The following is a 26,912-nucleotide window of genomic DNA, read 5'->3' on the forward strand; positions in this document are numbered from 1 at the left end:
ACGATATGGAAAGTGTGTGCATGTGTATGTAACGATATGGAAAGTGTGTGCATGTGTATGTAACGATATGGAGAGTGTGTGTATGTGTGTGATGATATGGAAAGTGTGTGCATGTGTATGTAATGATATGGAAAGTGTGTGCATATGTGTGTAACAATATGGAAAGTGTGTGTATGTGTATGTAACGATAGCTAAATATTTAATTTAGTGATGACAAAGGAAGTGTTGCAAAACAAACATGGCAAAAAACTGAGCAGAATGGGGTAATGTAGCACGAATAATAAAAACCCAGAGACAGATATTGGGGTTCAACCTGAAGATCAGAAAAGCAAAGCAGCAAGCCACTGTAGAGCTCTTACCTCTGTGAAATCTTCAGGCTGAAAAGCGAGTTCCTGTCTCATTGTGCCTTATGTTCTTCTCTCGTGCTGGGATTAAAGGCGTGCACCACCACTGCTGGTCTCTATGGCTAAAAAGTGTGGCTATTTTGCATTCTGATCTTCAGGCAAGCTTTATTTATTAAAATACAAATGAAATATCACTACAGGGTAGAGACTCATTGACCTAGAAAAAAAATCTGACTCAGGGAACATTCAGAAGAGACCTGTTTCCACAGGCTTTCCTAGGTGGGGAAAGTCCAAGCAGGTCTGAGCCCCAGCCCTCCGACAGCCCCAGCCCTTCGACACAGAAAAGACGCTCTGGGCCTGGGTGGGTGTTTGACACCAGTGTCCCCAGTACTCGTGGCCTCCAGCATACATCCAAATGATGCATGAGAATTTTTCCCTTAAAAGTAGAGATCAGGAGGTTTGTTCCCCCAATTTTTCCATCTTTTTTGGTCCTCCTGGGTCCTTATGGTCTCTGTATCTTTATGTTGGGAACTGTCTACAAATCATCTAGATTTGTGTTTGTTCTGACTTCCCAGGCTATGATTTCCCTCTGACCAAATCTTTCTGTGTCTAAGATTTCTACACTGTAAAGTGTGAGGGAATGAAACACCTGCCTCCCTGAGTTCACGTAAACAATACACAGAAGAAATGGACTATTATCACCTGGGATTTTATTTATCATTCACCCTGAGCAACTGTCTTTTTTCACAAGCAAGCTGTTAGTCGACTTTTTGGATTTCCTGAATTTCTCTTTGACTTGGGTCAGTGATTCCCCATGGTTAGCCTGCAGCTCTCTGAGGCAATCTCACAGTGAGCAGTGAGTGGCCTGTGTGCATTTAGGGTGTATTAACCTAGGCCAGGAGATTATCTGTGAGATATTCCTTAACTAGGGAGAGTAGTGGACTATTTCCCAGAGCCTCTACTAAAAATGCATATGATTACTGGTCGGTGGGCACACACCTTTAATCCCAGCACTTGGGAGGCAGAGGCAGGCGGATCTCTGTGAGTTCGAGACCAGCCTGGTCTACAGAGTGAGTTCTAGGACAGGATCCATAGCTACTTGGAAACTCTGTGTTGTAGGGAGCCACTTCTTGGTTCCTGGCTGCCCAGCTAGCTTAGACCTGAAATCATCACACAGAAACTGTATTAATTAAATCACTGCTTGGCCCATTAGCTCTAGCTTCTTATTGGCTAACTCTTACATATTAATTTAACCCATTTCTATTAATCTGTATATCACCACAAGGTCATGGCCTACCAGCAAAGTTTCAGCATGTCTATCTCCGGCAGTTCCATGGCTTCTCCCAACTCCACCCTTCTTTCTCCCAGCATTCAGTCCAGTCTTCCCTGCCTACCTAAGTTCTGCCCTATCAACAGGCCAAGGCAGTTTCTTTATTCATTAATGGTAACCACAGCACACAGAGGGGACTCCAACATCAACTCTGTCTTGAAAAACAAAATAACAATAAAATAAAATAAAATGCATATTATCTTTTACAGTTTCTTCCAAAATGCTTATCATGAAGCATCAATTCCTAGTTCCCCAGGATGTATTTGGAGACAGATTTTTTTAACCAGGCTGGTTAGAAGCCTCCAGGCTGCCCCACGAGATCAGGCCGAGTCACATCTGCAGTCTTACGTTTTAGATCACAGAGCCTTTTGAAGAACCCTCATTTAAACACCCGGGGCCGTCCCATGGATGCTTCTTGTTAAGACAGGTAAAAGGAATTCACGATGGCTCTTCCCCAAATCCGAGTCCAGTAAAAATGTCACAAATGAACTTAACATGTTGTGACTGAAGGGGGATGGATGAAGACAGGAGCCAGGCCAGAGAGCTGAGCCTTGCTTTCTGTCAGACCCAGGGGAGTGGAAGGTACAGACAGGCTCCTGGAGATTCCTCCTCCCCAGGAAGCTTCAGTCCCACAGAGGTGTTTATGAAACAGATTTGCTCCAGGTGTAATGTCTGCGTTCTCTTACCCAGAGAGAGGCTGCCCTGTCATTTGTGAGAGGCTTTGCCCTTGGAGCATGCTCTGAGTCTTTCAAACCAAGACTACATGTTTGCCTGATTGTAAAATATGTTCTCTGAGTCACACGTTCTAATCCTTGGAGCTGAGCCTCAAAGGGCCAGAGAAGTCACCCCCAGGCTCAGTCGCCTGTCCTGTGCATTCCTGACTTCACCAACAGGACTGCAAAGATCTCAGGAGGCTGTACTGCTTGGCTTGGCTTGAGCCACTGTGCCAAACTCACTCCAGGTGGAGTGTGGTGCGCCTGTTTGGACTTGGGAAGCAGAGGCTCTCAGGGTGAGAGAGCTTCACTTAGCTGTACAGTTGGGGCTGGAAAATTCTCCAGGGGTTGAGGCGGCTGTAGGGAAGGTTTTGTGTCTCTCATTATGCCCTTTCACCATCTCTCTGTCCTTCTGCGATGGGTCTGCTCTTTTTAGCCCCTTTGGTTGAATTCCTTAGTCTGAGTCCAGAGAGAGCTAGGTCAAATGGTCTTGCCCTATGAGCAGAGCCCACTGCAGGATGCACCTTTGGTCTGTCCAGTCCTTAGTCACTGGAGTCACTCCGCAGGCGTCAGCCCACTGTGGCTCCTCTGATGCCGGGGGCTGTGGATGTGGCTCTTCCTATTAGAAACAGCTGTTGAATGCCTGGGCAGTCGGCACTCAGGTTTCCTTATCTGCAGTAAAGGACCACAGTGTAATTTATCTCACGGGGCTGCATTGGGGCGAATGGAGGCTTCGGTGGAGTAAAGGCCGGGCAAAGGTGCTTTGTAACCCATTAAATATTATACCAATGATACTGTTATCAGAAGGGATAACCCCCGGAGTCGTTTTTATCTCTTTGGTTTTGTAGAAAGGTTGCCTGGTTGACTGGGAAGGGAACAATGGCCAGGACCTTGGGGAGGAAATCTGTCTGCTGAGTAAGGGATGTTCACAGTGACCAGCCAGGAGCCATGTCCTTGGACTCTCGCAAAGCTGAGTACTTTGGGTATTGTTTGTGAGTGTGAAGTCAGTGACCCAGGATCGGAGAGCCTGTTTCGATCTCTCTCTTCTCTCCTCATGCCCCCGCTTTGCTACCTCTCAGAAAGGTTTTTGAAGACACAGAGAAAAGGCCCACGGGAAGTAGGATGAGAGCTGAGAAGGGAGAGGTAACAGCAGCGAATGGCAGCAGTAAGGGGATACTGGGTGTGAGTTCCCAGAAGGGCTGGGCAGCTCGGCCCACACAAATGAACTGCTCCGGGAATTTTGGCTCAGAACTAAACATCCTGTAGCTGCCAGGAAATGTCAGGCCCTTTGTGTGAAAAGTGACTCCGACTTAGGTCAACGCTGCAGTCGGGCACCCCTGAACCCCCAGACTCACTGCATGAGCCAGTGAGGTCAGAGCCTTGATCCAAGTACAGTGTCTTTGTTATTAATTTTACCAGGTCCCTCCACACCAAGGTGCTGCTTTAATGATCCCTTCCGCCAAATCCAAACCCCAGCATTTGGGAAGCAGAAGCAGGAGGATTAAACATTCGAGGCTAGCTTCTGCTGCGTGTTGAGTTTGAAACCAGCCTGGCCTCCAGGGAAGCCTGTCTTTAAAGACATCAGCCAACAGAGGAAACAGCAAAGCAGGGTCCTATTTGAATAGGCTCAAGGTGCTTACAGGAGGGTAGGAACATTTGTAATTTATTCTTAAAAGCAAATGCTCAGAAGCGCACTGAAAGCTGGTCCAACACAAACTGCCCACTAAATTCTGATGGCTGAGAGGCCAGCATGGTGCCACGTGGGGAGGGAAGATAAAATGAGGGACAGGACAAGCAGAAGCAAATTTTGACATCTTCCTTCAAGAAGGCTGCAGGAAGGCCAAGCTAGGTGTGATAGGGAAGGGAAGAAGGGATGGAACTCCCTCCCAGTACTGGGGTAATTTTCTCGTTGTGTTAGGCAGCTATGACTGCTGGGGGGTCCTGGCTTTCTTCTCCAAGGATTTTTAGTTCTCCGCTAATTAGGGCATTGGAGAAATTGCCATGGTAATTATAGTGTCTAGACTTGGGAGCTACAGAAGGCAGTAAGAGAATATTTAATTGCAGAGCCGGGGAGGCATGAGAAGATGACAAGGTTTTGAGCCTTCCTTGAGAACAATGCTGTATACAGCTCTCAGCTACTGCTCCAGTGCTATGCCTGTCTGCTTCTTGCCGTGATGGTCATGGACTTTCTGAAGTTGTAAACAAGCCCACAACTAGATGCTTTCTATTATGAGAGATGCCTCGGTCATGGTGTCTCTTCACAGCAATAGAACAATAACAAAGACAATTGCCAAATTAGAGAATTAGGTTGCTTTTCATAAATTTCAAATATGAGACATTTGGCAGATGTATTCATTGCAAATATTTTATCCCAGACTATGGATTGCCTTTCTACTTAATTGATTTATTTTTGTACGTGCAAGTATGTGTATATGTGTTGTATACATGTGTGCTGGCAGAGGCTGCTTGTTCATTCCTGGCTACCCAGACCCGAAATAGTCACACAGAAACTGTATTATTACAACACTTCTTGGTCTATTAGCTTACTTATTAGTCTACTTCTTATTGGCTAGCTCTTATATCTTAAATTAATCAATTTCTATTAATCCGTGTATCACCATGTGGCTGTGGTTTACTGGTAAGTTTCTGTCCAGTCTCCAGTGTCTGTCTCCTGCAGCAGCTACATGGCTTCTCTCTTTGACTCCGCCTTCTTTCTCCCAGCATTCAGTTTAGTTTTCCCACCTAGCTCTATTCTGCCCTGTCATAGGCCCAAGAGCTTCTTTATTCATTAATCAATAAAAGCAACACATAGACAGAAGAACTTCCTACATCTTCTCCCCTTTCTGTCTAAATAAAAGGAGGGTTTTAATTTTAACATAGTAAAATTACATATACAAAACAGTTATCAAGCCAGAATTACAGTTATAATATTTATATCTACTGTATCTTTTATCATAACCAAGAAAAACTATAATTATAAGTATCTATTCTTTGACTCCATCAAGGACTCCAGAAGGATATAATATTACTTAACTAAACAGGAAATGAATTGTAAGTAACTTCCAAAATTCTAGAAATGACAGAGACATCTTGCTGCCTGTTTAGTCACACAAAGTTCTCCTGTACCGTTGGGGCATCCATCTTTAGCCTACAGTCCCATAGTATCCATCAGACTTTTCCATGAAGCAGGAAATTTCAAAGACAGTTCCACCTATATTGGCAGTTTGTCAGTCACTTTCTTCTGTATCCTGCAGAATGTCTGGTAGTTCTTTCATGAAGCAGGAACCCTGAAGGACTGTCTCACCTTCTTTAGGCAACTTCAGCAGTCATTTTTCTGTGGGTCCTACATGTCTAGTTCATACAGCATAATATCAAGCAGTCCAGGCAAGAGCAGTTTCTTGCCCAAATGTCTAACCAACTCCATAAGGAGTCTCTTTGATGACCATCTTCCTTTTGAAGTAATTGGTACTTCCAGGAGCAGATGTGTCTCATTTTTATGAAAGACCCTACATTTTTTAAAACATTTTAAATGCCATATTAAAGGTCTTTGAAAGGTTTGAAGAATACCTATCTAACTGAAATATCTCTCTATATATCTAGAAAACCTAACTAACATAACTACAAGCTTGACTACAATAGATGATTATCTATTAATCTATATTTCTTAATTACACATTACATTTTTTAATGAGCTGCACAAACACACTACATTAATCAAGAGCAGAAATATACATATAACAAAATTGATCTTAAATTTGTATCAATAAACCAAGACCCATACCAGTGCAAAGCATCCATCTCTATAGCATATCCCACTTTAAATGTAAACAAACATTTATAAACAAATATTGAGTGAATTTGGGTGTAGGTTGGCACCAGGCTTATCCTGGATCACCTAGTCTGGCTAATTTCTGGGCAGACCTAGCCTCTGAGCAAGCAAACCGCCCAGAATCGCACAAACAACCCACATTAAATCCTGGAATTTTTTTTGAAACAGAACACCACTTCTGAAATCATGAGGAAGGTAATCTGCTTAGGACTTTGATTTGTAAGAAATCCATTAAAGTACCTCCCTTTGTTTTCCTCAGATTAAAGGTTAGAGAGATTTCAGTTGCAAAAGATAAATTGGCTTAAAAGATGCCTCAGATTGGTTGAGAAATCATCTCAAGAAATGCAAATCCTTTGTGTGTTTCCTGGGCTTAGCATTTACACAACATATTTCAAGTTTAAAAGCCCTTTACTATCCTTACTAATTACCTCCCAAGGGCTTCGGAGCCCTTAGAAGGAACACTGGAGCGGAGCCAGTACTCCGAGCTGTTAGAGGCACGCGTGTCTGTACCAGCCTCGACCAAGCCTAGCCCCTCAGTTTCCCAACAGTAACCCGCTGGGTTTGGTCACCTGAGCCTCCTCAAGCTCTGTAAGGTTTTCTTTTTCCAGACTCGACATTGTCAAGTGCAAGTTACAGAAGCACAAAATAGCATTTCTTTCAACCATCTTGTGAACAGCGATACCCTGGTGACAGTTTAATGTTCATCCTCAAGTCAGAATCTTTGGGGATCCAGTGAGTACGGACATCTCTGAAAATGCGCTAGAGGATCGCAGAGTGGAAAACCCACAGTCAACAGCGCAGGTTTTAGCAGCCAAGAGTCCCTTCCGCTGTGTTTTCAGAGTCAGAGTATTTGACTGAATAAAACTTTCTAAATACCGATGTCAGTAAACGTTGCAGCTTGTGTCAAATACATGTATATTCTGTCTTGGAGCATGTACGGTAAGTGTGCGCATGCGCATGGAAAATCGGAACAAAAGCAACCATTCTTCCCATCATCTTATTCTGTGTCTTAGACTTGCAAATGTTTGGGTAACAAAGTAATTGCCAAGTTCCACGTGCGATTTCATATCTTGAACTTCAAACTTGTCACCTTAATAGTTTGCATTGTTGCATTTTTAAAAAAAATAAGCTCGAAGATTGACGTCTGATGAAGTGAGGGAAATAAGAACATTTATGTCGTGACTGCGCTCAGAGAGAAAGGCCCGCGGGTGGGGAACACAGCTCCATCGAGCCATTCTCTGCCTTGGTGGGTTCCTCCGATTTGAGGGCACCGTAAAGCAGGACGCACACCTTCACTACGTTTGGTGTGGGGTGCTCTCTGCTGGCCACTCTAGGGTGATGCATCTTTCTGTTCCTTGTAGGAAGAAAGGTCTTTACAATTAGGTGTTGTATATGCCTGTACTTATATTTCTAAGTCTGCACTTAATGTATAATGAGGGATATAGGAACTGATCCGGGGTCCTTTTTATTTATTCAACAAACATATTAAACAATGTCTCAAGGTGCCTAAAACATGGCTATGGAGCTGACAACAGCAAGAAGCAATTTTCACTTTTAGGGGTCACAGTAGTGGAGCCACAGCAAGGGGGCGGGGTGACCTCCTTAGCAAGACTTAGATATCACAGCAAATAAACCAATTCATCAGAGAGACTTGCTCATCGATTCTTTTTAATTTTTCAGATTTATGTGTGTGTGTGTGTGTGTGTGTGTACATGTCTGGTGTCTGTGCCCTTGTGTGTGTGCAGAGACCCCAGAAGAGGACAGTCAGATCCTTCAGAGGTGGGGGTACTGGTGTTCGTGGTTTGCCCAGATTCTTATGTGGGTGACGGGAGCTGAACTTGGTCCTCACGGTTGCATAGCAATTGCTCTTTCATGACTGAGCCATGTCTCCAGCCCCGAGCCTTGTCTATTCTCACGGCCAACTGGAGTTGACAGATGTCACAGCCAATTTGCTCCCAATTTCCTGGTGAAAGCTGTGAGGACTTTCACAGTAAAAAGACAAAAGTGAGGGTAGTCTCGAACAGGGCGGTGCCTTGGGAACTTCTCCCATTGTGGTGGTTTGAAAGAAAATGCCCCCCTCAAAGGGAGTGGCACTATTGTGGCCTTGTTGGAGTAGGTATGCTCTTGCTGGAGGAAGTGTGTCACTGTGGGGGTGGACTTTGAGGTCTCATATATGATCAAGATACCACCCAGTGTCTCAGTTCACTTCCTGTTGCCTGCAAACTGTTGGACTCTCAGCTCCTTCTCCAGCACCATGTCTGCCCGCATGCCACCATGTCCCTCCACGATGATAATGGACTGAACCTCTCAACTGTAAGCCACCACCTCAACTAAATGTTTTCCTTTATAAGAGTTGCTGTGGTCATGGTGTCCCTTCACAGCAATAGAAACCCTAAAATAGAGTCAAACAGCCACACTGGCCAGCCTTACACTCAGACAGTGGTGACACACACCTTTAATCCCAATAGCCACACTAGCTGCCAAAGAAACCGGGTAGTGCATGCCATTAATCCCAGTGGTGCACGCCTTTAATCCCAGAACCAGAGAGGATTATTAAATGGGAGGAGACAGATCTCACTCCGTCTCAGTCTTAGATTCCTGGAGGCAGGATCGCCAGTTCAGACTGAGACAGAGGAAAGAGCTGGCGGCTGGCTGCTTGGCTTTTCAGAGCTTCAGGTTGAACCCCAATTTCAGTCTCTGAGCTTTTATTCATCGTGCTTCAGGTATTTCTGTGAGAGGCCTGACCATGCTTTAGTCTGGAGTAGTTTGGACTCTCAGCTCCTCCTTTAGCACCGTGTTTTCCCACATGCTGCCAAGTCCCACCATGATGCTAATGGACTGAACCTCTGAAACTGTAACATAGTCCCAATTACACGGTTTCCTTTCTAAGAGTTGCAGTGGTCATGGCGTCTCCTCACAACAATAGAAACCCTAGCCAATATTTCTACCCAGCTGCAATGGCCACGATCCACAGTGATGGCCTGGTAACCCTACAGATGCAATAGTAGCACTCACATCTTAGCGACCAGCGCCTGTCCAGTTGGAGTCTTTAGTCCAGTGAGTCTATTCACTAGGAGGGAAGTCATGGCTGCTGCCATCTGAGGCAATGGACCTTAGAGAACATATCACCACCACTATTGAACGGTTTTAAACTCATGTAATTCCTGACTCCAGTCTGCTTATCTATCTTCATAACCACAGATAGGCGGGGTTCTCACCCTGCATCAAACATGTTTACCTTTGCGACTGGAGACCATAGAGAAAAACACACCTAGTCACATGCAGAGAACAAGTGTTTGTGGGACATCTAATTTCACTGGGACATCTGTACTATAATTCCTCCACCTCAATAAAGCTCAGGGCACATTTGGGAAGAGGAGGGGCTGGAAAGAGTGTGAGAGCCAGAGGACCAGGAAAGCTGCTGTGGGATGGTGTCCCCTAGAAATGACAGGGAAGCGTCACCTCAACAAGATGGCTGTCTAACCGATACCTGAAGCAGTAGAACACTGGTAGAGGTGTAAACACGGAAGGAGGACGTCTCACAGGACCCTCTCCGTGGACAAGGCACTACAGGGAACTGGGGGATGCCGGGAGTGAGAGAAATAGTCTTCCCAGGGTGGAAGAGGTCATGATTTTGGGAGGGAGCCAGGAAGAGTACATGGGAATGATTACCAAGAAGGGGATGGGAAAAATGATGTAATTACAGATACAGTTTAAAGATGTATTTATTTTATGCATATGGTGCTCTATCTGCATTTACAACTTTATGTCAGAAGGGGGCACCAGATCCCACTATAGATGGTTGTGAACCACTATGTGGTTGCTTGGAATTGAACTCAGATCCTCTGGAAGAACAGCCAGTGCTCTTAACTGCTGAGCCATCTCTCCAGCCCTGATGTAAATGTATTTTAATTAAATAAATTTATTTAAAAGTTCCTGGAATATAACAGCTGCTCAGGAGAACGGCTGATGATGAACACAGGAGCTCAGGAGAACATGGTAGACCTGTACTTCCTGATGATTAACACACAAACAAGGAGAACATGGTAGACCTGTACTTCCTGATGATTAACACACGAGCTAGGAGAACATGGTAGAATCGCACTTCATGACGATGGACACACGAGCTCAGGAGAACGTGGTAGAACTGCACTTTTTTGTTATCATTCCTTACAACTTTTGGAGACCCCTGCATCCTTTTAAAGTCCTATATTAAAATCAAGGAGAAGCTTCAGGTAAGTCTCAGGTATAAAACACATTCCTGTCAGGCTGGAGAGATGGATCAGCCAGTGAGAGTACTCACTGCTCTTCCAAATGACTCAGGCTTCTTTGCCAGCATCAGTATCACGTGGCTCACGGCCATCTTTAACTCTAGTTTTGGGCATCCAATGTCCTCTAGCCTTTGTAAGAAGATTTGGTAACTGTTCCTCAGCATTCATGGTGACCACTAGACCATCTAAGGGGAAGGTGCCAGGCAGGATTTAACAAACTCATAAGTGGTAATAAGAATCCTACTGTGAAATTGTGCATGTGCAATTCTGCGTGTTACATAGAGTGGGATTCTGACTAGGATGTTCGGGAGATGTTTAGGAAGGGGCCATGATCTATAGTGAGCTTAGAGAGCAGAGGAGGAAGGGAAGGAAACAGAGGAGGGGGTCAAAGGTGCCGTCACAGGAGAAGGCTGGTTCATTCATAGGAACGGCAGCTGTCCCGTAGTGTTGCTGTGGAGGAGAGGCTGGAAGCCGAGGAACAGAGGACTCTGAACACTAAGGAGTTCTTCTCGCCTCTTCTCGGGTTCAAGGCTGTAGCTTGTCTGATGTAATTCCCCTCAGACCAGGTCCTAGATGTAACTTCTCATTTCCTCCTTGCCCCTGTAGCCTCTGCTTGACTTCAACCCCCATGTCCTTTGTACCTCTGTGCATAAAAAGTCCAGCCCCCATTTCTTCTTAATAGACTTGCTGGTCTGTAATTCATTAACCTGTTATCTGCTGTAAAATATACAGAAGATAAGATGACAAATGGCTTTGTGCAAAGGATTGGGCCCTTAATTGAGCCTAATAAAGAGGGAGCCTATCTTCTTATTATTGTGCAAGTCATAACGGCGTCAGATAAGATGCACGGCATGTGGTTGGTGCTCAGAATTTGTTGAATAAATAATAATAATAACTAATAATGTAGGACTGGCTGAGGACTTCTTGTGGAGTGCAGGGTGTGGTGGTTTGAATGAGGATGCCCCCCCAGACTCATTTGTTTGAATGTTTAGCTCCCAATTGGACTGTTTAGGAGGGAAAATTGGGTGTGGTCTTGTAGGAGGAGGTATGAGGGGGGGGGGGTTGTGGATCAGATTTAAGCTCTCAGCTACGGCTCCCTGCCATGCTGCTGCCCAACTCCCCACCATGATGGCCGTGGACCCTCCTGAAACCAAGTAAACCCTCAACTAAATAATTTTAAAATAAGTTGCCGTGGTCATGCTGTCTCTTTACAGCAATGGAAAAGTAACTAAGACACCAGGTGTGATTCCACATGGCCAGCTGCCTAAGTAAGGCTTCCTAGCTGGGGAAGAAGGGACGGGAGAAGAGATACGGATATACTGCTCAAAGTACAAGTCTCAGACTGCATTTAGTAACTCCTCGCCTGGCCGTTTTCTCTTCCAGGGAAAGGAAGGAAGGAAAGCTGAGGGGAAGGGGGTGATATAGACAGACAGACAGACAGACACACGAGAAAGAGAGAGAGAGAGAGAGAGAGAGAGAGAGAGAGAGAGAGAGAGGAGACAGTGATCCAATGTTTATCACTTTTCAGCCATACTAAGGTCTTAGGACCTCAGGTTACAAAATCTTTCTGCAGAAGGTAAATCTGGAGAAAGATGATAATAAGAAAAGCATTAGAAACCTCGAGGGAGAGTTGTTTTGCTCCGGAAACACCTGTTCTTGACACCAAGGGTGCAAAGACCTTCTAATTGCAAAAGCTTTGAATGAAGAGGACAAGGAGCCACATTAGTTAATGCAGAAGACAGCGCTGCAAGGCCTTGCTCCGTAAAGTGTGGTTTTCTAGCAGCTGCTGCTTCTGGACGTTCGTTAGAATGGACATTCCTGACTTCCAGCCAGCAGGCCTGAGTACGAAACTGTTTTAATAACTTCGCATCGTGTTCAAAGGAATGCTTGAGAGGTACAAGTCTAGAACACGGGAATGAGGTCTGGGAATGTATTCTACAAAAGTAAATTCTGAGTTCTATTTTCAGGATGCATCAGGCAGCAGATGGTTCCCAGTCGAGGGACTAATACAAAGTCAGGAACCATAAAAAGCCCGGGATGTTTGGGAAAGTAGAGTCAGAAACACATAACCAACATGGGGAGAGCAGGCTGGAGAGATGGCTCAGTGGTTTAGAGTGCTTGCTGCTCTTCTGGAGAACTTGAGTTCTGTTGGACCCACATCCTGCAGCTGACGGCCACCCGCAATACCTGGGCAGGGGATCTGCTGCCCTCTTCTGGCCTCCAAGGCCGCTTGCACTCATTTGCACTTACACACAGACAATGCATACTCATCATGTAAAGAATCTTTATAAAGAAGAGGGGGAGGAGGACAGAAAGAGGAGGGAGGGAGGAGAGGGAATTATAGGGAGAGGTCAGAGGTTAGGAGCCCCCACCTTCTGTTGGTGCTCTATGTTAGGCATGCCTTCGTTGTGGGAATGGCATGTTCAGCCTCCTCAGGCTGAGAATAGGTGAGGCTGAAGGGCAGAGAAATGAATTAGGGCGCAGATGCGAGAGTTTCGCAGAGCGATAACGAGTGTCTCAACTCAGGCGGTGACAGCGGGAGTGGAAAGGATGGGGCAGACAAGACGTTTCAAAGGGCTCAGTGTGTGGACTGCAAGTGGGAGGCTGGAGGAGCCGTGAGGCTTGAGTGGATGACTTCAGCCTTCTAGCTGGGATTAGTGGGTGGCTTACGGTGTCATGAACAGATGTAAAAATACAGGAGGATAAACAGGTTGGAGAAGGGAAATTGGGGATGCAGTTCTTAACATGTTCAACCCAGGTGAACAGAACACATGTGTAGGAGGGAGGGGGGAGGGGTCAGGAAACGGGTGGAGAACAAGATGAGTCAGTGAGGGTGGAGAAGGAACCCGGTGAGGAGGAAACAATGGCTCGCTCAGATTGGGGCTACCGTCATACACCTTGTTGGTCTTCTGGTTTTAATTTCTGCTTCCCCAGAACCTGGTTTGGCAGGTGAATTTCCGGCTTCCTATCGAGTAACCAGATCGTTGTCACTACTATTTGCTCTGTAGCAATAAACAAATTAATTAATTAAAACTGTGGTTCAAGTCACATCTAATAGTGTTCGCCATATTATTCCTGAGTGTATACTTTTGTCTTTGTCCCCAACACGAATTCCAGAGCGGAATAATGCAGCCCCCCCCCCCGTGTGTGTGTGTGTGTGTGTGTGTGTGTGTGTGTGTGTGTGATCCTTCGAGCTGTGGACTACTTTCTTCCCGCCAGATCTTTCCCATCTGCCAATTTTCGCAGTTGTTCTACGTACACCCTAGAACTAGGCAGTGGCTAACAGCCTGTCTTGGGTTCGTCTTATGATTGTTTCGTATTTGGCAGCCTGTGTTCCCCTGTACGCCCCAGGCTTCGATGTCTCGAAGGAAGGAACTCCGTAAGTACTTAAATTTTTTCCTCCCGAGGTCGTTTTTTAGCCAAGAAGCCAAAGGTCGCTATTGTGATTGGCTTAGTCCGCGCAAGAGGAGGTCGTCCCTCCTGGAACCCCGCCGCTCTTGCCAGGCACAAACATGGCCGGCCACCCGGAGCCCTTCCAGAACGCCCCACGCACGCCAGTCGGCCGCGGTCCCTTCCCACCTTCCGTCCGCCGCGCTCCACCGGGGTCAGGACCCGGGGACTCCCGGCAGCGGACCCGCTGGGCCCGCCCCTCTCCGCGAGAGCCACGCCCACCGGCCCGCGCCGGCCAATCGGAGGCCGCGCGGCCGCGACTGGCAGCACCCGCCGGCCCCGCCCCCAGCCTCGCTGTGGCCCGCGGCTTCCCGGGAGGCCGGTAGCGCCGCTGTCGGTCGCGCGCGCGCGAGGGGGCCGGTCGCCTCGGAGGGACCCGTCGGGTCGCGGACGCTCGCCGCGGGCCGCACAGCTCAGCGCCGACACGGTCAGCCAGCCCCGCGGCGTCCAGCATGGACTTCGAGGACGGTGAGCGGGCGGACGGGCGGGCGCGCGGGGCGAGCGGGCCTGCGCCGGGGGTCTGTTTACCGCCTCAAGATGGCCGTGTGTGTGGCTTTGTTCTGTGGGCCGCGCGCGCGGCGATGGCGGGCCCGGGCCGGACGCTTCTCGGCCGGGAGCCGCACGCGGGTCCGCGGCCGGCCTGGCGTGGGGGGCGTCCCCCCCCCCCCCCGCTGCCCACGGGTCGTCCCCGCTGCGAGCTCCGCGGCCTCTGGGCCCCATCCTCGGGCTCGCCCAGGGCCGCCCGCAACTTCCCGGCCTTGCGCGGAGGGGGCGGCCCGGGCTCGCGGGGGCAGCGAGCGGGTGGCGGGTGGAGCCGAACCTCGGCACGGGCGGGCTGCCTCGTGCGACGCTTCTCGGTGGGAGACGAATGTCAAGCGTTCCATCGGGGTGGGCTCCGATCTCCCCCGGAGACGGAATCTGCGACGGGGCTGTTTAATAACTCGCCCCGTTTTTACCTGCGTGGTAATCGCCTCGCCCGAAACCGTCCCGGGAACCGGTGCACTTTTTAAGGCGGGGGTGGGGCTGGCGTATGCACGCTGCTTGGGTTGGGATTCTGACACAGCGAGCCCCGGATGCCCTTCACGTTCAGGTCGGTGTACAGCAGCCCGGGTGGGACTTCCTGAATAAATAAACGTAAGGATGCTTTTCAGCCCTCCGTCCCTTCCTTATGTCTGGGGCCATGAAGTACAGTTAATCTGACACCATCAAATCTTGCTCAAGTTTTATAGGCATTAGTGTCAACATAAAGTGGTATATAGTGACAGTGTTAGGGAGACATGGGACAGGTTACACTGAGTGTAATCTGGAGCAAGTACTGATTTCTAAATAAAACCGGTTTGTTTCTTGTACGGAAGCCTCTGCCTCCACAAAAAAATTAGTCTTTAACATGAATAAGATGTGATCTTAGCTTGTGTTGCATTGAATGAGCTTTTGATTTTTGGTTTGCTACAAGCAGTTAAGGCTGTCAGACATAATAAGTCTAGGAAAGGAGACACAGTCCCCCTTTTTGGTGTACTTTTCCAGTTGCTTTGAAATCGTTCAGCTCTTCAGAGCAGTGTCCTGCCCTGTTGGTGCTTTAGTGTTGGGCTGGGACTCATTCTGATACAGGTGACTCTAAATTGCAACTATGTGCCGTGGCCAGAGCTGACAGCAAAAAGAAAACTGTATTATGTTTTCATACCATACCGAAGTTTGATGACACTGCCAGCTTACGTGGTACCAGAAGTTAACTTTGTGTGTGTGTGTGTGTGTGTGTGTGTGCGCGTGCGCACGCGTGTGCGCGCGTACGAGGTACCAGAAGTTAACCTTGTGGTGTGTGTGTGCCCGCGTGGGAGGAGGACAGTGGGAACGGTAAGGAAGGAAATACATTTTCTGTGGAGAGTTGAAAATGAAAGCAAACATACCGAATTTACCATCATTATCATAATAAAATAACAAGCTGTGTCAGTGCTGACCTCTGAACTGCCGCCCTCAGCCTCCACTGCTGCAGTCGAATGGGTCCGAATCTGATCCTGTGTTAAGTGCCAGGGTTTGGTTATATCCAGAAGCCCTGTATTAAATTCTGCTCCTTCGGGCTTTATTTGTAGAGTTAAATAAAGGCTTTAACATTCTGCCTGGATGGATACAGCCCACACACTCATACATAAATGCATGTGTGTTTTTCAGACAGGCTCCTGAAGTATTTGGAGAACAGACTGAGTGGTAAAGCAGACGCTGACCTTGAAACGGTCTCTAAAGTGCCTCCTCCTTTGCTCTGTAGCCCAGGCTGGCCTCGAACTCACGGAGTTCTGCCTGCCTCTGCTTCCCCAGTGCCACCACCGCCCGACACATATCTCCCTCCTTCTTGCATTAGTTGATACATAGCCTGCTTTCCTTCTCTGTGTGATTAGTCCTGGTCTACTCTTTGGGCTGTTACATATGTGGACTGTAAATTAGTTTTTACATTGCCACCAGGCAGTGAAGGACCAATTTGTTTTTCCAAATGGGTATTTGTAATTATTTTTAACCTCAGTTTTTTTTGGTAATTGAGTTAATGATGTTTAAAAATTGATTGTGAGTAGATGAGTATGATTTAGGATTTTGCTAACATTGCACTAATTCCTTTCTGTTGAATGTCTTCGTAGATTACGTACACTCTGCTTCCAGGAATACTTACCAGGGCTTTAATGGTGAGTATCCTCTTTAATTTCCTTTTAATTGTGTTGAGGGGACAGATATATTTCCATATATATGAAAGCACAACTGTCAGTACAAAAAACTGACCTTGCTTCAGATATTGTTTGACTCTTGATTCATAAATCTCAGTGTTAATGTCGTACTGTTTATAGTGCTTGTTTTTCTGGTGTGTGGGGGTGTGTGTGGGTGTGTGTGTGTGAATATACGTGCACACTTGCTGGAACTCTCATGAGTACTGTCAACTATTCTGCTTGAGTGGTATCTTCAATTCTGTGTATAGTTTTGAACTTAGGATCAGAAGAGGAAGTTGGGTTACTTTGACTTTGTATCTGTTTTCTTTTATTTAGGATTTTTTTCTTTAGTTTTTGACTACATTCTGAATGACTGATGGCAGGACACTGTCTGAATCACTTTTGAGTCAGACATCTGTGTTCACTTACACAGATAGATGAAGTAGATCCTTTCTTGATTCTGTGCCACTTTTGTTGGAATGCATGCTGGCTTTGCTGCTGAGGCCAGTTTTCAGTGACCAAATGAGTGATAGAGAACTGTCCAGAGGAACACATGGAGAATCCTGTTAATAGAAACCTGGTGTTGGCTTGTGATGAGCTGTAATCATAAGAGATGTATGGACACCATGCCTATTGTTTTGATAGCTGTTAGAGTTAAAGTCCTGCTGTACAAGATGAGAAGCACAGAACAGTTTGGAGGTTAAAACAAAACAAAGCCATTATATGAGAGGCATGAGGGAGTTGTGGTAAATTTCTCTGACTACCAGAGAAATACAAAATCCAACTATTTTACCAAATGTTTAGTCAGGAAACCAAAGCAAATGTGCCACCAAAGACTGTGCTATGAAAAGCATTATTTATGTGTATGTGCCTGCTTTTCTATATGTGTACCAAGTATGCGCAGTGCTATTGGAGTCGAGAAGAGGGCGTTGGATCCCCTGGAGCTGAGTCACGGAGTTGAGTGCAGTTTGGTGTGCTAGGAACCACACCGGCGTCCTCCCATGAGCAGCACTGCTCTGGCTTTCTGCTGCTGAGCTCTCTCTCCAAACCCATTTTTATGCATGTGGTTAATCTATCATCTCTAAAGACGAAGAGACACTTGGGATACTGCTTTGAGAAAAAGGCTGCTGTCGTGTGGAAACTAGGATGTCTTTAGTGAGCGCTGAAGATAAGTTTTTGAGAGCAGTGACCGGAGGCTTGATTTTGTGTCAACGTTAGGCCAGATTGGAGGCTGGTGAATACATTTGAATGTAGGGAAATGATAATGCTCATTTTAAAAATGTTAATATGTTTCTTGTAGGAAATTAACAGAATGTGGAAGCTATTAATAATGGGTAGAAAATGAATCCAAAATTTTAAAGTGGAGTAAGTAAGACTAGTGGGTTTTAGAATGATGGAAGGCTTTCCTGGAGAACTAGAGTTTGATTTCTAAAGATACTGTTTGGAATTCAGAATCGTATAAGTCAGTTTATGTCAATATTGATGTATTACAAAATCCCTACTACTGCAATTGTATGTTTTTGTACTATAATTCCAGTAGTGATTCTCATTAGAAAATATTGTCATAATTCCCTAGAAACATTTTCTAAGTGAATATTGTATAGGTGGTAGCCTAGACCACCTGGCGCTTAATTTTAGGCAAAGGGTCCCTGACTTTGTGGGCAGAGTACTTTGAATAAAAGGTACTGGCTTTTACCTCTGGCTAAGGTCCACTACTTGAAAATACTTTGAGGTCCTAGTTGTTTGCATTTTATAAATGAGGAACTTAATTTCAGGGCATTTGACTTCATTTAACAGTACTTTTTAGTTGCTGTGTACCCAGGTAATGTTCTGAGAGTTGGGAACAGAGAATCTGTGAACAGAATCTTTGTGGAACTAATTTCCAGTCTAAAGGGATGAAACATGCAGAAAATAGTTTTAAAAATAACATACTCTGTGTTAGAAGATAAAAATTGTTGGGAAGAAAAGGAATGCAGGGAGAAGACAGGTTGTTTGTTTGCACTGTGATTTTACAGTTGCTAGGTCCAGAAAAAAGAACATTTGAGCATAGAATTAAAGGAAGTGAAGATGCCAACTCTGATACAGTCTGGACCAACAATGTAACAGACTTTAGTAAATACTAATAAAAGATTTATGGATTCCAAATGAAGCCCATAATATATTGTTAGCCTTGGGTTTCCTGTTTCTACTGAAAGAATGGCACTGATACAGATTTTCTCCACACCGCGTTGAGGAGGATTTTTATTTATTTACAGTGTTTTTCTTACTCATTCTCTTCTTAAGTAAAGAGCAAATGGAAAAGTTCTGAGAAAACTGAGCTTCAAAGAATTTACAAAGACTGGTTTGACCAGAACAGATTCTTTTTGCTGAGCAGTGTGAAGATAAGGCTCGAGAGGTGAGGTATAGCCAGAAGGCATTGAAAAATCAAAGGCCATCTGTTTATGTATAAGAATCAACGAAAATGAAGACCTGGAAGAGGTGTTTAGTGAGCGCTGCAGATACAGCGGAAAAGCCTTCCTGGTAAAGGAGCAGTGGAAACGTGGGTGTCCGTTGTTGGAACAGCAGGGAGCCTTGGGAGTGGAGTGGGAGATGAGGTTGTAAGGTAGTCGGGGTTCAGTGGTGACGGGGCAGAACGTAGATGCTTTCTCTACTTGGGCACTATTGACACTTTGGATTAGCTATTATTTTTATTGTAGGGTAATGTGTGTGTGTGTGTGTGTGTGTCTGTCTGTCTGTCTGTCTGTCTGTCTGTGTTCTTCCCTGTGTGTGTCTATGTCTCTCTGTTCTGTGAGTTCACTGCAGAATGTTAGCAGCATCCTTGATCCCTGTGTGGTAGATATCAGTAGCACCTCCTGCCTAGTTGTAACAACTAGAATTTTTTATTACAGACATTTCAGTGTTCATTGGCGGGTTGTAGGAAGGAGGGAGGTGGTGTGGGAGAGTTGTTTCTGGTCAAGAACTAGTTGGGGTTGGGGAGGTGGCTCAGTGGGTAAGGGCACTTGTGTAAGCATGGGCACGAGAGGTTAGAATCCCCGTCACCACGTAAAGAGCCAGGCACAGCTTTTTACAGGTGTGCATGCACCTGTGTCTCTAGTGCTAGGTGGGGTAGCACTAGATACCAACACTGATAATGTTGGTAGACCCTCCATCTTTGACCAGTTGTAGTGTGTGCACAGTAAGTGGGAAGTGCTGAGACAGAAAAGCTGTGCTGGTGTTCTGCACAGGGCCAGGTCTTTGTGAGTCAGTAGAGACGCTGACACAAGCCACCACTAACTCAGAGACTAGCAGAAATAACTAAACCTTGGCTTCTGTATGTGGCTAAAGTTAATGCTGAGGTTACTTTTTATGTGAGGTCTTGCAGGGAATTTAATATTGATGTTATTTTCATCCTCTGTATGAGAGGTACAGGCAAATGCTGCAGCAAATACCTTGTGATTTCAAGCAGAAGACTGACTCTGCATTAATGAATTATACAGACTTTCCAAATAGTGACAGGTTTTAGTGTACAATATAAGAGCCATACGAATGCCACCAGCTGCTTAGAAAGCCTTCTAAGTGTTGGGGAGCTGTCAGGTTGACAGTGATAGATAAAAGTTTTTAAGAGTTTTGATATTTTTCAGTTTGAAGTATGAATTTTGTCGTTAGCAGCAAAATAGGTTTTTTCTTCGTAGCAACAGTTTCAATGCATATGTGAGAAAATGTTTGCTGAGTGTCCATTTCTGAAAACCATGGGTTTGTAAAATGTATTTTATTCTTTGACAATTTCATACATGATGCAAATGTCTTACTATTAAAGTCATTCCATTATCCTTTCTATTTCTTCTGTTCTCTGTGTGCCTCTTCTTCCCAAGTTCCCCTTCTGTTTTCTTTTTCCTTTTCTTTCTTTCTTTTTTTTTTTTTTTCTCCCAAGACAGGGTTTCTCTGTAGCTTTGGAGGCCTGTCCTGGAACTAGCTCTGTAGACCAGGCTGTCCTCGAACTCCCAGAGATCCGCCTGCCTCTGCCTCCCGAGTGCTGGGATTAAAGGCATGCGCCACCGCCGCCCGGCTCCCCTTCTATTTTCATGTCTGTTTTCTGTGACCCATTGTGAGCAGCCATTAATGGCCAGTAGTTCCTCAGCCTGCTGATGGTGCTTCCTGAGCTCATCTCCAGCATGGTGGACTGTGGACATGTTCAGTTGTGTGCAGTCAGCACAGCTGCCGTGTCGTGTCCAGGGACAGACAGCACTTCCTGCACTCTTCCTCCTGCCGCAGTGTCTTCCACAGTGGCCCCTGAGCCGTGGAGGGGATCGTACTGAAGTCTTGTATAGAGTTGGACACTCAACAGTTGTTTTTGCTCAGTCCTTTGACCAGTTACGGATCTCTCCACTGTAAAGAAGCTTCTCTGACCAAGGCTGTAAGAGAAGCAGTATTGTATGACTATAAACATAAATATTTAAACGGGGTATGCACCAAGTCCCTTTAATAAAACCACAGGCAGGGATAGGATCCTAAGGCCTGTTACCTCCCCACACATGGGCTTTTGACCAAGTTTATAGGACCATGAAAACCATAGTTTTTGTCTTCCAGTCTTCCTACTGAAAAGTGCTCTTCATAAAAAGTAGTTAGAGTCATAAAGCAAACATGGTACAGTGACTTTTCTTGGAGAGAACTGTGATTCTTTGTCATGTAGCACAATTGCTTTGTGTGCATTTTCTGTTTCATTACATTGAGTAACAAAAAAATGTAATTGAATCAAAGGCCAGGATTTAAAATTATTAATTACTCTGTCAAGGGCATTCTAAAGCAAAGGTGATTTAAAAATTGGTTGTTTTTCATTGGGTGTTTGACATTACTATAATGACTGCTAGATTAGTCTGGTGCTTCATAGTTCCTTGATTTGTACTGAAATGCTAGTTATCCATAATGTTTGTATACTTTTAGTGTGTACTGAGAAAACGGAAATAATATCCTTGTTATTTATAGAAATAGTTTTGGTCTCATGGATCTCAGAACTGTCTGGTCCGCAAACCATTGTATGATAACTGCTCCTCTAAGAGGCATTAAAATTAGACATTGAAGGTGAAGCCACAGCAGTGCCCTGTTGTGCTTCTGTATAAAGTTCACAGGTTCTGTAAATAGAAGAAAAATGACTACCAGGGAAAGTTTTCTTGCATAGTTTAGTAATTGAAATAAATGTGAAAAATTAAAAGATTCCAAATAGTTACTTGGATTGAAATAAAAAAAATGACTTTTTATGTAGAAAAAAATAACAGGAGATTAGCTAGGAGAATACTTACATGATTCTGGGAAACCCATTTTCTCTTGTGAACTTGAGTTTGCAAATCTAAAAAGTGAAAAGATTAAATTTGACTAAGGTCACTTTCAGACTTAAAAGGCAAAGTTATGAATAGTATTTATGTAAAGTTTCACCATCTTTGTTCAGACTAGAAACATTAAATGATTGTAAGTACAACTGTTGTATTTATAATAAAAATATGGGATGAATGGTAATGAGGCATTTTAAGGGATTTTATAGAAAACATTTAAATACTCATCTTTATACTCACCAATTTTATGACCTTCAGTTTTCTAGTATAAGTTTGTATACTCCTACACTAGAATTTTTGTGTTTGTGTTAGGAAAATTCACACTCATTTCTTTTATTCAAAAGATTTGAGAATTGAAGTGTTTGTTGGGGCTGTATTATTCTCAGGTACAGGACCAAAGATTGGTCTTAGTTTGTGGTGTTACTTCTTAGAGTATCTGTATCAGCTGAATGTTTCTAGTTGAAAATATAGTTGAGTTTTTAGACATTTTGGGAGCAACTAGTAAAAAAAACAAGTGTAGTATATTTACATTATAGTATACTTAGGGCAAAAAATACCTCTTGATATTTATTAAATGCTGACTTTTTGAGCCTAGTAGTTATACATAAAGTTATATATTATCTTTTTTTGTGCTGTAGTGCTAAATTCCAGATACAAGGCATTTTAGTAGTAGACTTCTAGTCCACTAAATATGCTTGTACTGAAAATATTTTTAATGTAGAATTTTGTAGTTGATAGTTTATTTTTCTTTGAAATATGAAGCTTTGTTAGCAAATAATAGTTTTTAATAAATTATCATTTTGTTATTTTTTATATTTAATATTGAGTTAAATGTTAGTGCAAATTATTGTGTTAGATGATTTGTATGAATATATTGTATTTAATAAAAAATTTTGTAAAGAAGATGGTTTATTTTACTCATAATCTCTTATTGACTCTTTTAGGAATGGATCGTGATTATGGCCCTGGATCTTATGGAGGTCTGACATTCCAGGATATTTATCTAAAAATTCTTCTTTTGAGTGCCAGTAAAGGTGAGCATCATTTAATTTTTTTTTTTTTTTTAAACTCTTATAGGGCTGGATCGTGACTATGGCCATGGATCCTATGGGGGTCAAAGATCCATGGATTCCTACCTAAACCAGTCCTATGGCATGGACAATCACAGTGGTGGTGGTGGGGGTAGCAGGTAAATTGCTTCATCACTTGGCCAAATAATTAGAACTATAAGATTCTGGATGTATTAAGTATTCCTTAGGCTTTTATGATACTTTGCTCTTTTGAACTTTGTTGTTTGGTATTGGATCACCTTAAATATTTAAAGATGCTAATTAATGGGCATAAAAATTTTCTTAGTCACATTGGTAGACATTATTTTCGGAGGACATTATCTATCTCTTATTTTGGTGTAATAGAATAAGACATTCTTTAACAGTGGACACTTTAAAAAGAAAAAGTTTATTTTTAATTTCTTATCAGTCAAAATGTCCTGTTCAAAATGTTATTGGAAATATTTATTTGTGAATTATTTTTCTTAATTGTTGAAGAGAATTTTTTTCTAATGTGGGCACTGTGTAACTGCCGAATGGTCTGCCCAGAGTGACTTTAACTGAACAGGCTAGGAGCCTTCAGTTTCTGAGACACATTTAAGATAGATTTCACTTAAGTTTACTTTTAAAGCAAGTTTGAAGAACGTATGTAGTAGTAGAAGTGTTCTTAAAATCGTGTCCAGGTTGTTGACTGGCAGCTGCTGCTTACATCCAGACACCGCGCTTAAAAATTAGGGCACCTTGAACTACAGTCTAGACTATTTCTAGTTTACTGTTGATATTCTTTGAGACTTACACTAATTAAACAGCTACAGGTCTTAGGACTGGTCATGTTTAATAACCTTAAGGGGGGGGGTCTGTGTTTTGAGATATAAAACTTGCTTTTAAATACAAAGTAAACTAGTTAGACATTTGAGATCATTGTCCTTCATAAACTGAAGGATCTGGTTCCTTATGATGGACTTGAGGATTCTTGCTTTCTTTGTCCCTGTGGTTTACAGTAGAGTACAGTCACGAGAATAGCTCATTACTGTCCTTACGTAGTGCTTTGAAATGTGCAGTTGGGAGGAATAGTATATGGCTAGTAGTATCTTCTATTGAGTGACCTGTAAATCACCGACTAATGTAACATCATTAAATGTTTTAGTTTATCAGTTATTGCCCTCTTACATTGTGTGTTGTGCATAAACTATTTCTGTAGTTATCATTCATCTCTTGCGTAATTGTGAGCTTTTTAAAAACTGTTGTAAGATAATAAGCAATTCTGTAATCCATGTTTTGGATTTGTGATAAGTAAAATGTTTTTTTTTTTTTTCTGTTGAGACAGTGTGCTTACCTTTTAGAGTAGTTTTAAAGTGATAGTTTCTTGATAGGAAATGCTTTTTCAAATAATTGAAGGCCTTATAAAATGAATTCTTTCTCATCTGCTTTGAATATTCATATGTAGAGGGTACATGTTGGTGGTCTTTTACTTTTATGTTCTATTTTACATGTTTATTCTTCTAGATTTGTTAGATTTACTAGTCTATCAGATTATTTAAGGATTGGCCTTGGGTGAAGTTTGGCAGAATGCCAAACTTTATAACCTAATTCCTCAGCTTTGATTACTATAGGCAGCTTTGTGATAAAGATTATTGAGGTGCAAAGGATCACTCAGTATCACAAAGACCCCTCTCCCACCTATGCAGTCTTTGTGTCCCTAAAAAACCAAAATGTTGTAAATGTTTTATAATTGTCATTATTAGGGAAGAATTAAAAAAAACTTTAATTAGTTGGTGAACTTTAGCAAATAACCTTTTCTAAGACTAGGGCTGGGCTTTAATTGTTAGACAGACAAATTAAAATAAAATAGAAGAGCTGCTAAAAAGCAGAGTTTAAAGCTAAGGTTAACTGAACTCAATTTATATTTAGAACTGACTCAGATAGCTTTCTGTCTGGTCTCATGTTGGACTGCCCAGCCCTAATCAAGTGTGAGCAGAAGTGCAGTTGTGCAAACCACTCTGGTGTAAATGAATTTTAGTTGATAAATGTCATCTGATAACTTGTCTTTTGAATTGTCTAACATTAGTAAGCTTACTTTTGTTTTTTCCCTCACTGTGCAACTTTTCCAGGTTTGGACCTTATGAGTCTTACGACTCCAGGTCTTCTCTGGGTGGGCGAGATCTGTACAGATCTGGCTATGGTTTTAATGAACCCGAACAAAGCCGCTTCGGAGGTAGTTATGGTGGTCGATTTGAGAGCTCCTACCGGAATAGCCTTGACTCTTTCGGAGGTAGAAACCAGGGCGGGTCTAGCTGGGAAGAACCTTACTCCCGTTCAAAATTGAGGCCTGGGTTTATGGAGGACAGAGGAAGAGAGAATTACTCTTCCTACAGCAGTTTTTCTTCACCCCATATGAAGCCTGCACCTGTAGGCTCTCGGGGGAGAGGAACGCCTGCTTATCCTGAAAGTACGTTTGGAAGCAGAAACTATGATGCTTTTGGAGGACCATCAACAGGCAGAGGCCGAGGCCGAGGAGTAAGTACAACAGAATCTTTTCAGATTCTTTTCAATAGTCACTCTTTTAAACCCTTTCAAGACCATGGTTTTCAATGAGAACAAACACTGTTTGTCCCAGTGTGTTTTAAGCGGAGGCTGAGTCATAAAGTTTTAGGTTGGCTGCAAAAGTTTTCCAGCACTTCAGAAAATAAGTTGCAGTGTGAGATGATTATTGATGAAGTTATGGCAAATCTCCCTTTATGAAAAAGGTGAGGATATTAGGTTTGGTCTAAAAGGGGTTAAAAGGAGTTGCGTTTTTTTCTTGTAAACACTAGCAGTTTTGCTAGTGAGATAGCTATTGGATTATTGTAAGAGGTAACAACCCTTTTTGAGTTTTGAGTAGGTTAAAGGTGCAATGTATAATAAAACATTTACCCTTTGTTAGTAAACTCTAGCAAGTAGAACCCCTCAGAGTTCATGTTTCCTGTTAAACACACTAGAGATCAAAAGCCAGTGGTAGCTCAGGGCAGTTTAGCCATGTTTGCGTGGTGAAGAAGTTGATATGTGTAACAGACGGTAGAGTGATTTGTGATCAGTAGTAGTTTTTTGCTAACTTGCTCTCTTATTGTATGTCCTGTTGGTGATTGTTTCATTTCCCCTAACTCTATTGAGAAAGAATCTCTTATTTGTATATATGTTTACAGTTACTTCCTAGGAAGTGATACATTGCAAGTTATTGCCTAACTGGATAAATATGTTGGTCCATAGGTGTTTAATTTCAAGGATATACTTTGTAGCAATTATGCTTGTGGTCTTGGGTAACTTGATAAATTTTTACCTAGTAAGGGTGCATAGATTACAGGATTATGTAGTTTGGTCATATAAATACCACTGTATATTTATATTTTTGTAATATAAGATGTTTTTTTCAAAATCAGTTGTGTTTATTATTCTCCGTGTAGAAGAAAGTATTCTGATAAAAACTGTAGTAGGGCACGTGTTTTTGACTGTTCATTAGCCTTTGGTCATCAGTGTAGTTTGTCTTATTTGTGTAGAAATTTTGTATTTTTAGTAGTCACTCTTTACTTACTTAAAATGCATTGCACCTTTAATATTCATAATGAAGATTTTTCTGATGTGTCCATATAAATTACATGGAGACAGTTATGCAAATCTCCTAGGTTAGATAGATATTTGTAATCATATATTAATGTGTAAGCAGCAGTGTTGGTCCACCATACTTGATGATTAACTTGCAGGTTAATTAAAAGTAGCTGGAGTCGTAGGCTTTGGGTTTTGAAATTGAAAATACATTCTAGTTTGAAAATTTGGAAACCCATTTAACCTATTCCATTCTGTGTAATAGTTTGGGCAAAGGATTTTTTTCCTAATGAGGATTCAGGTATCAATTTTGTTTTCTTGATATAAAACTGAGTATTCCTGTACTTTCTATTT

The 26,912-nt window shown here is 43.4% G+C and overlaps 2 protein-coding genes across 3 annotated transcripts in view; both read left to right on the plus strand.

Annotated features, from left to right (window-relative positions):
- Positions 1–14,254: 14,254 nt before the first annotated feature.
- The window catches only part of Znf326 (zinc finger protein 326), a 58,438-nt gene continuing 45,780 nt past the window's right edge, over positions 14,255–26,912 (plus strand). Inside the window, exons 1-5 of one of the 2 annotated variants that reach the window (XM_050155756.1) lie at positions 14,255–14,405; positions 16,562–16,606; positions 22,875–22,910; positions 23,008–23,119; positions 25,091–25,496. In XM_050155756.1, the coding sequence (XP_050011713.1) occupies positions 14,390–14,405; positions 16,562–16,606; positions 22,875–22,910; positions 23,008–23,119; positions 25,091–25,496 (615 nt within the window). In that variant the 5' untranslated portion in view covers positions 14,255–14,389. Of the gene's footprint in view, positions 14,406–16,561; positions 16,607–22,874; positions 22,911–23,007; positions 23,120–25,090; positions 25,497–26,912 lie in introns of those variants that run through there. The other variant, XM_050155757.1, reaches the window with a different exon arrangement.
- LOC126509688 (far upstream element-binding protein 2-like) lies at positions 14,420–16,553 on the plus strand. Its single transcript, XM_050155758.1, has 2 exons — positions 14,420–15,653; positions 15,729–16,553. Exon 1 carries the CDS (start codon positions 14,519–14,521, stop codon positions 14,945–14,947), a length of 429 nt encoding a protein of 142 aa, XP_050011715.1. The 5' UTR covers positions 14,420–14,518; the 3' UTR covers positions 14,948–15,653; positions 15,729–16,553.

Source organism: Alexandromys fortis, unplaced genomic scaffold (genome assembly GCF_014885135.2).
Source record: "Alexandromys fortis isolate MF-2015 unplaced genomic scaffold, M_Fortis_MF-2015_v1.1 scaffold_87, whole genome shotgun sequence".
NCBI classification, from domain to species: domain Eukaryota; kingdom Metazoa; phylum Chordata; class Mammalia; order Rodentia; family Cricetidae; genus Alexandromys; species Alexandromys fortis.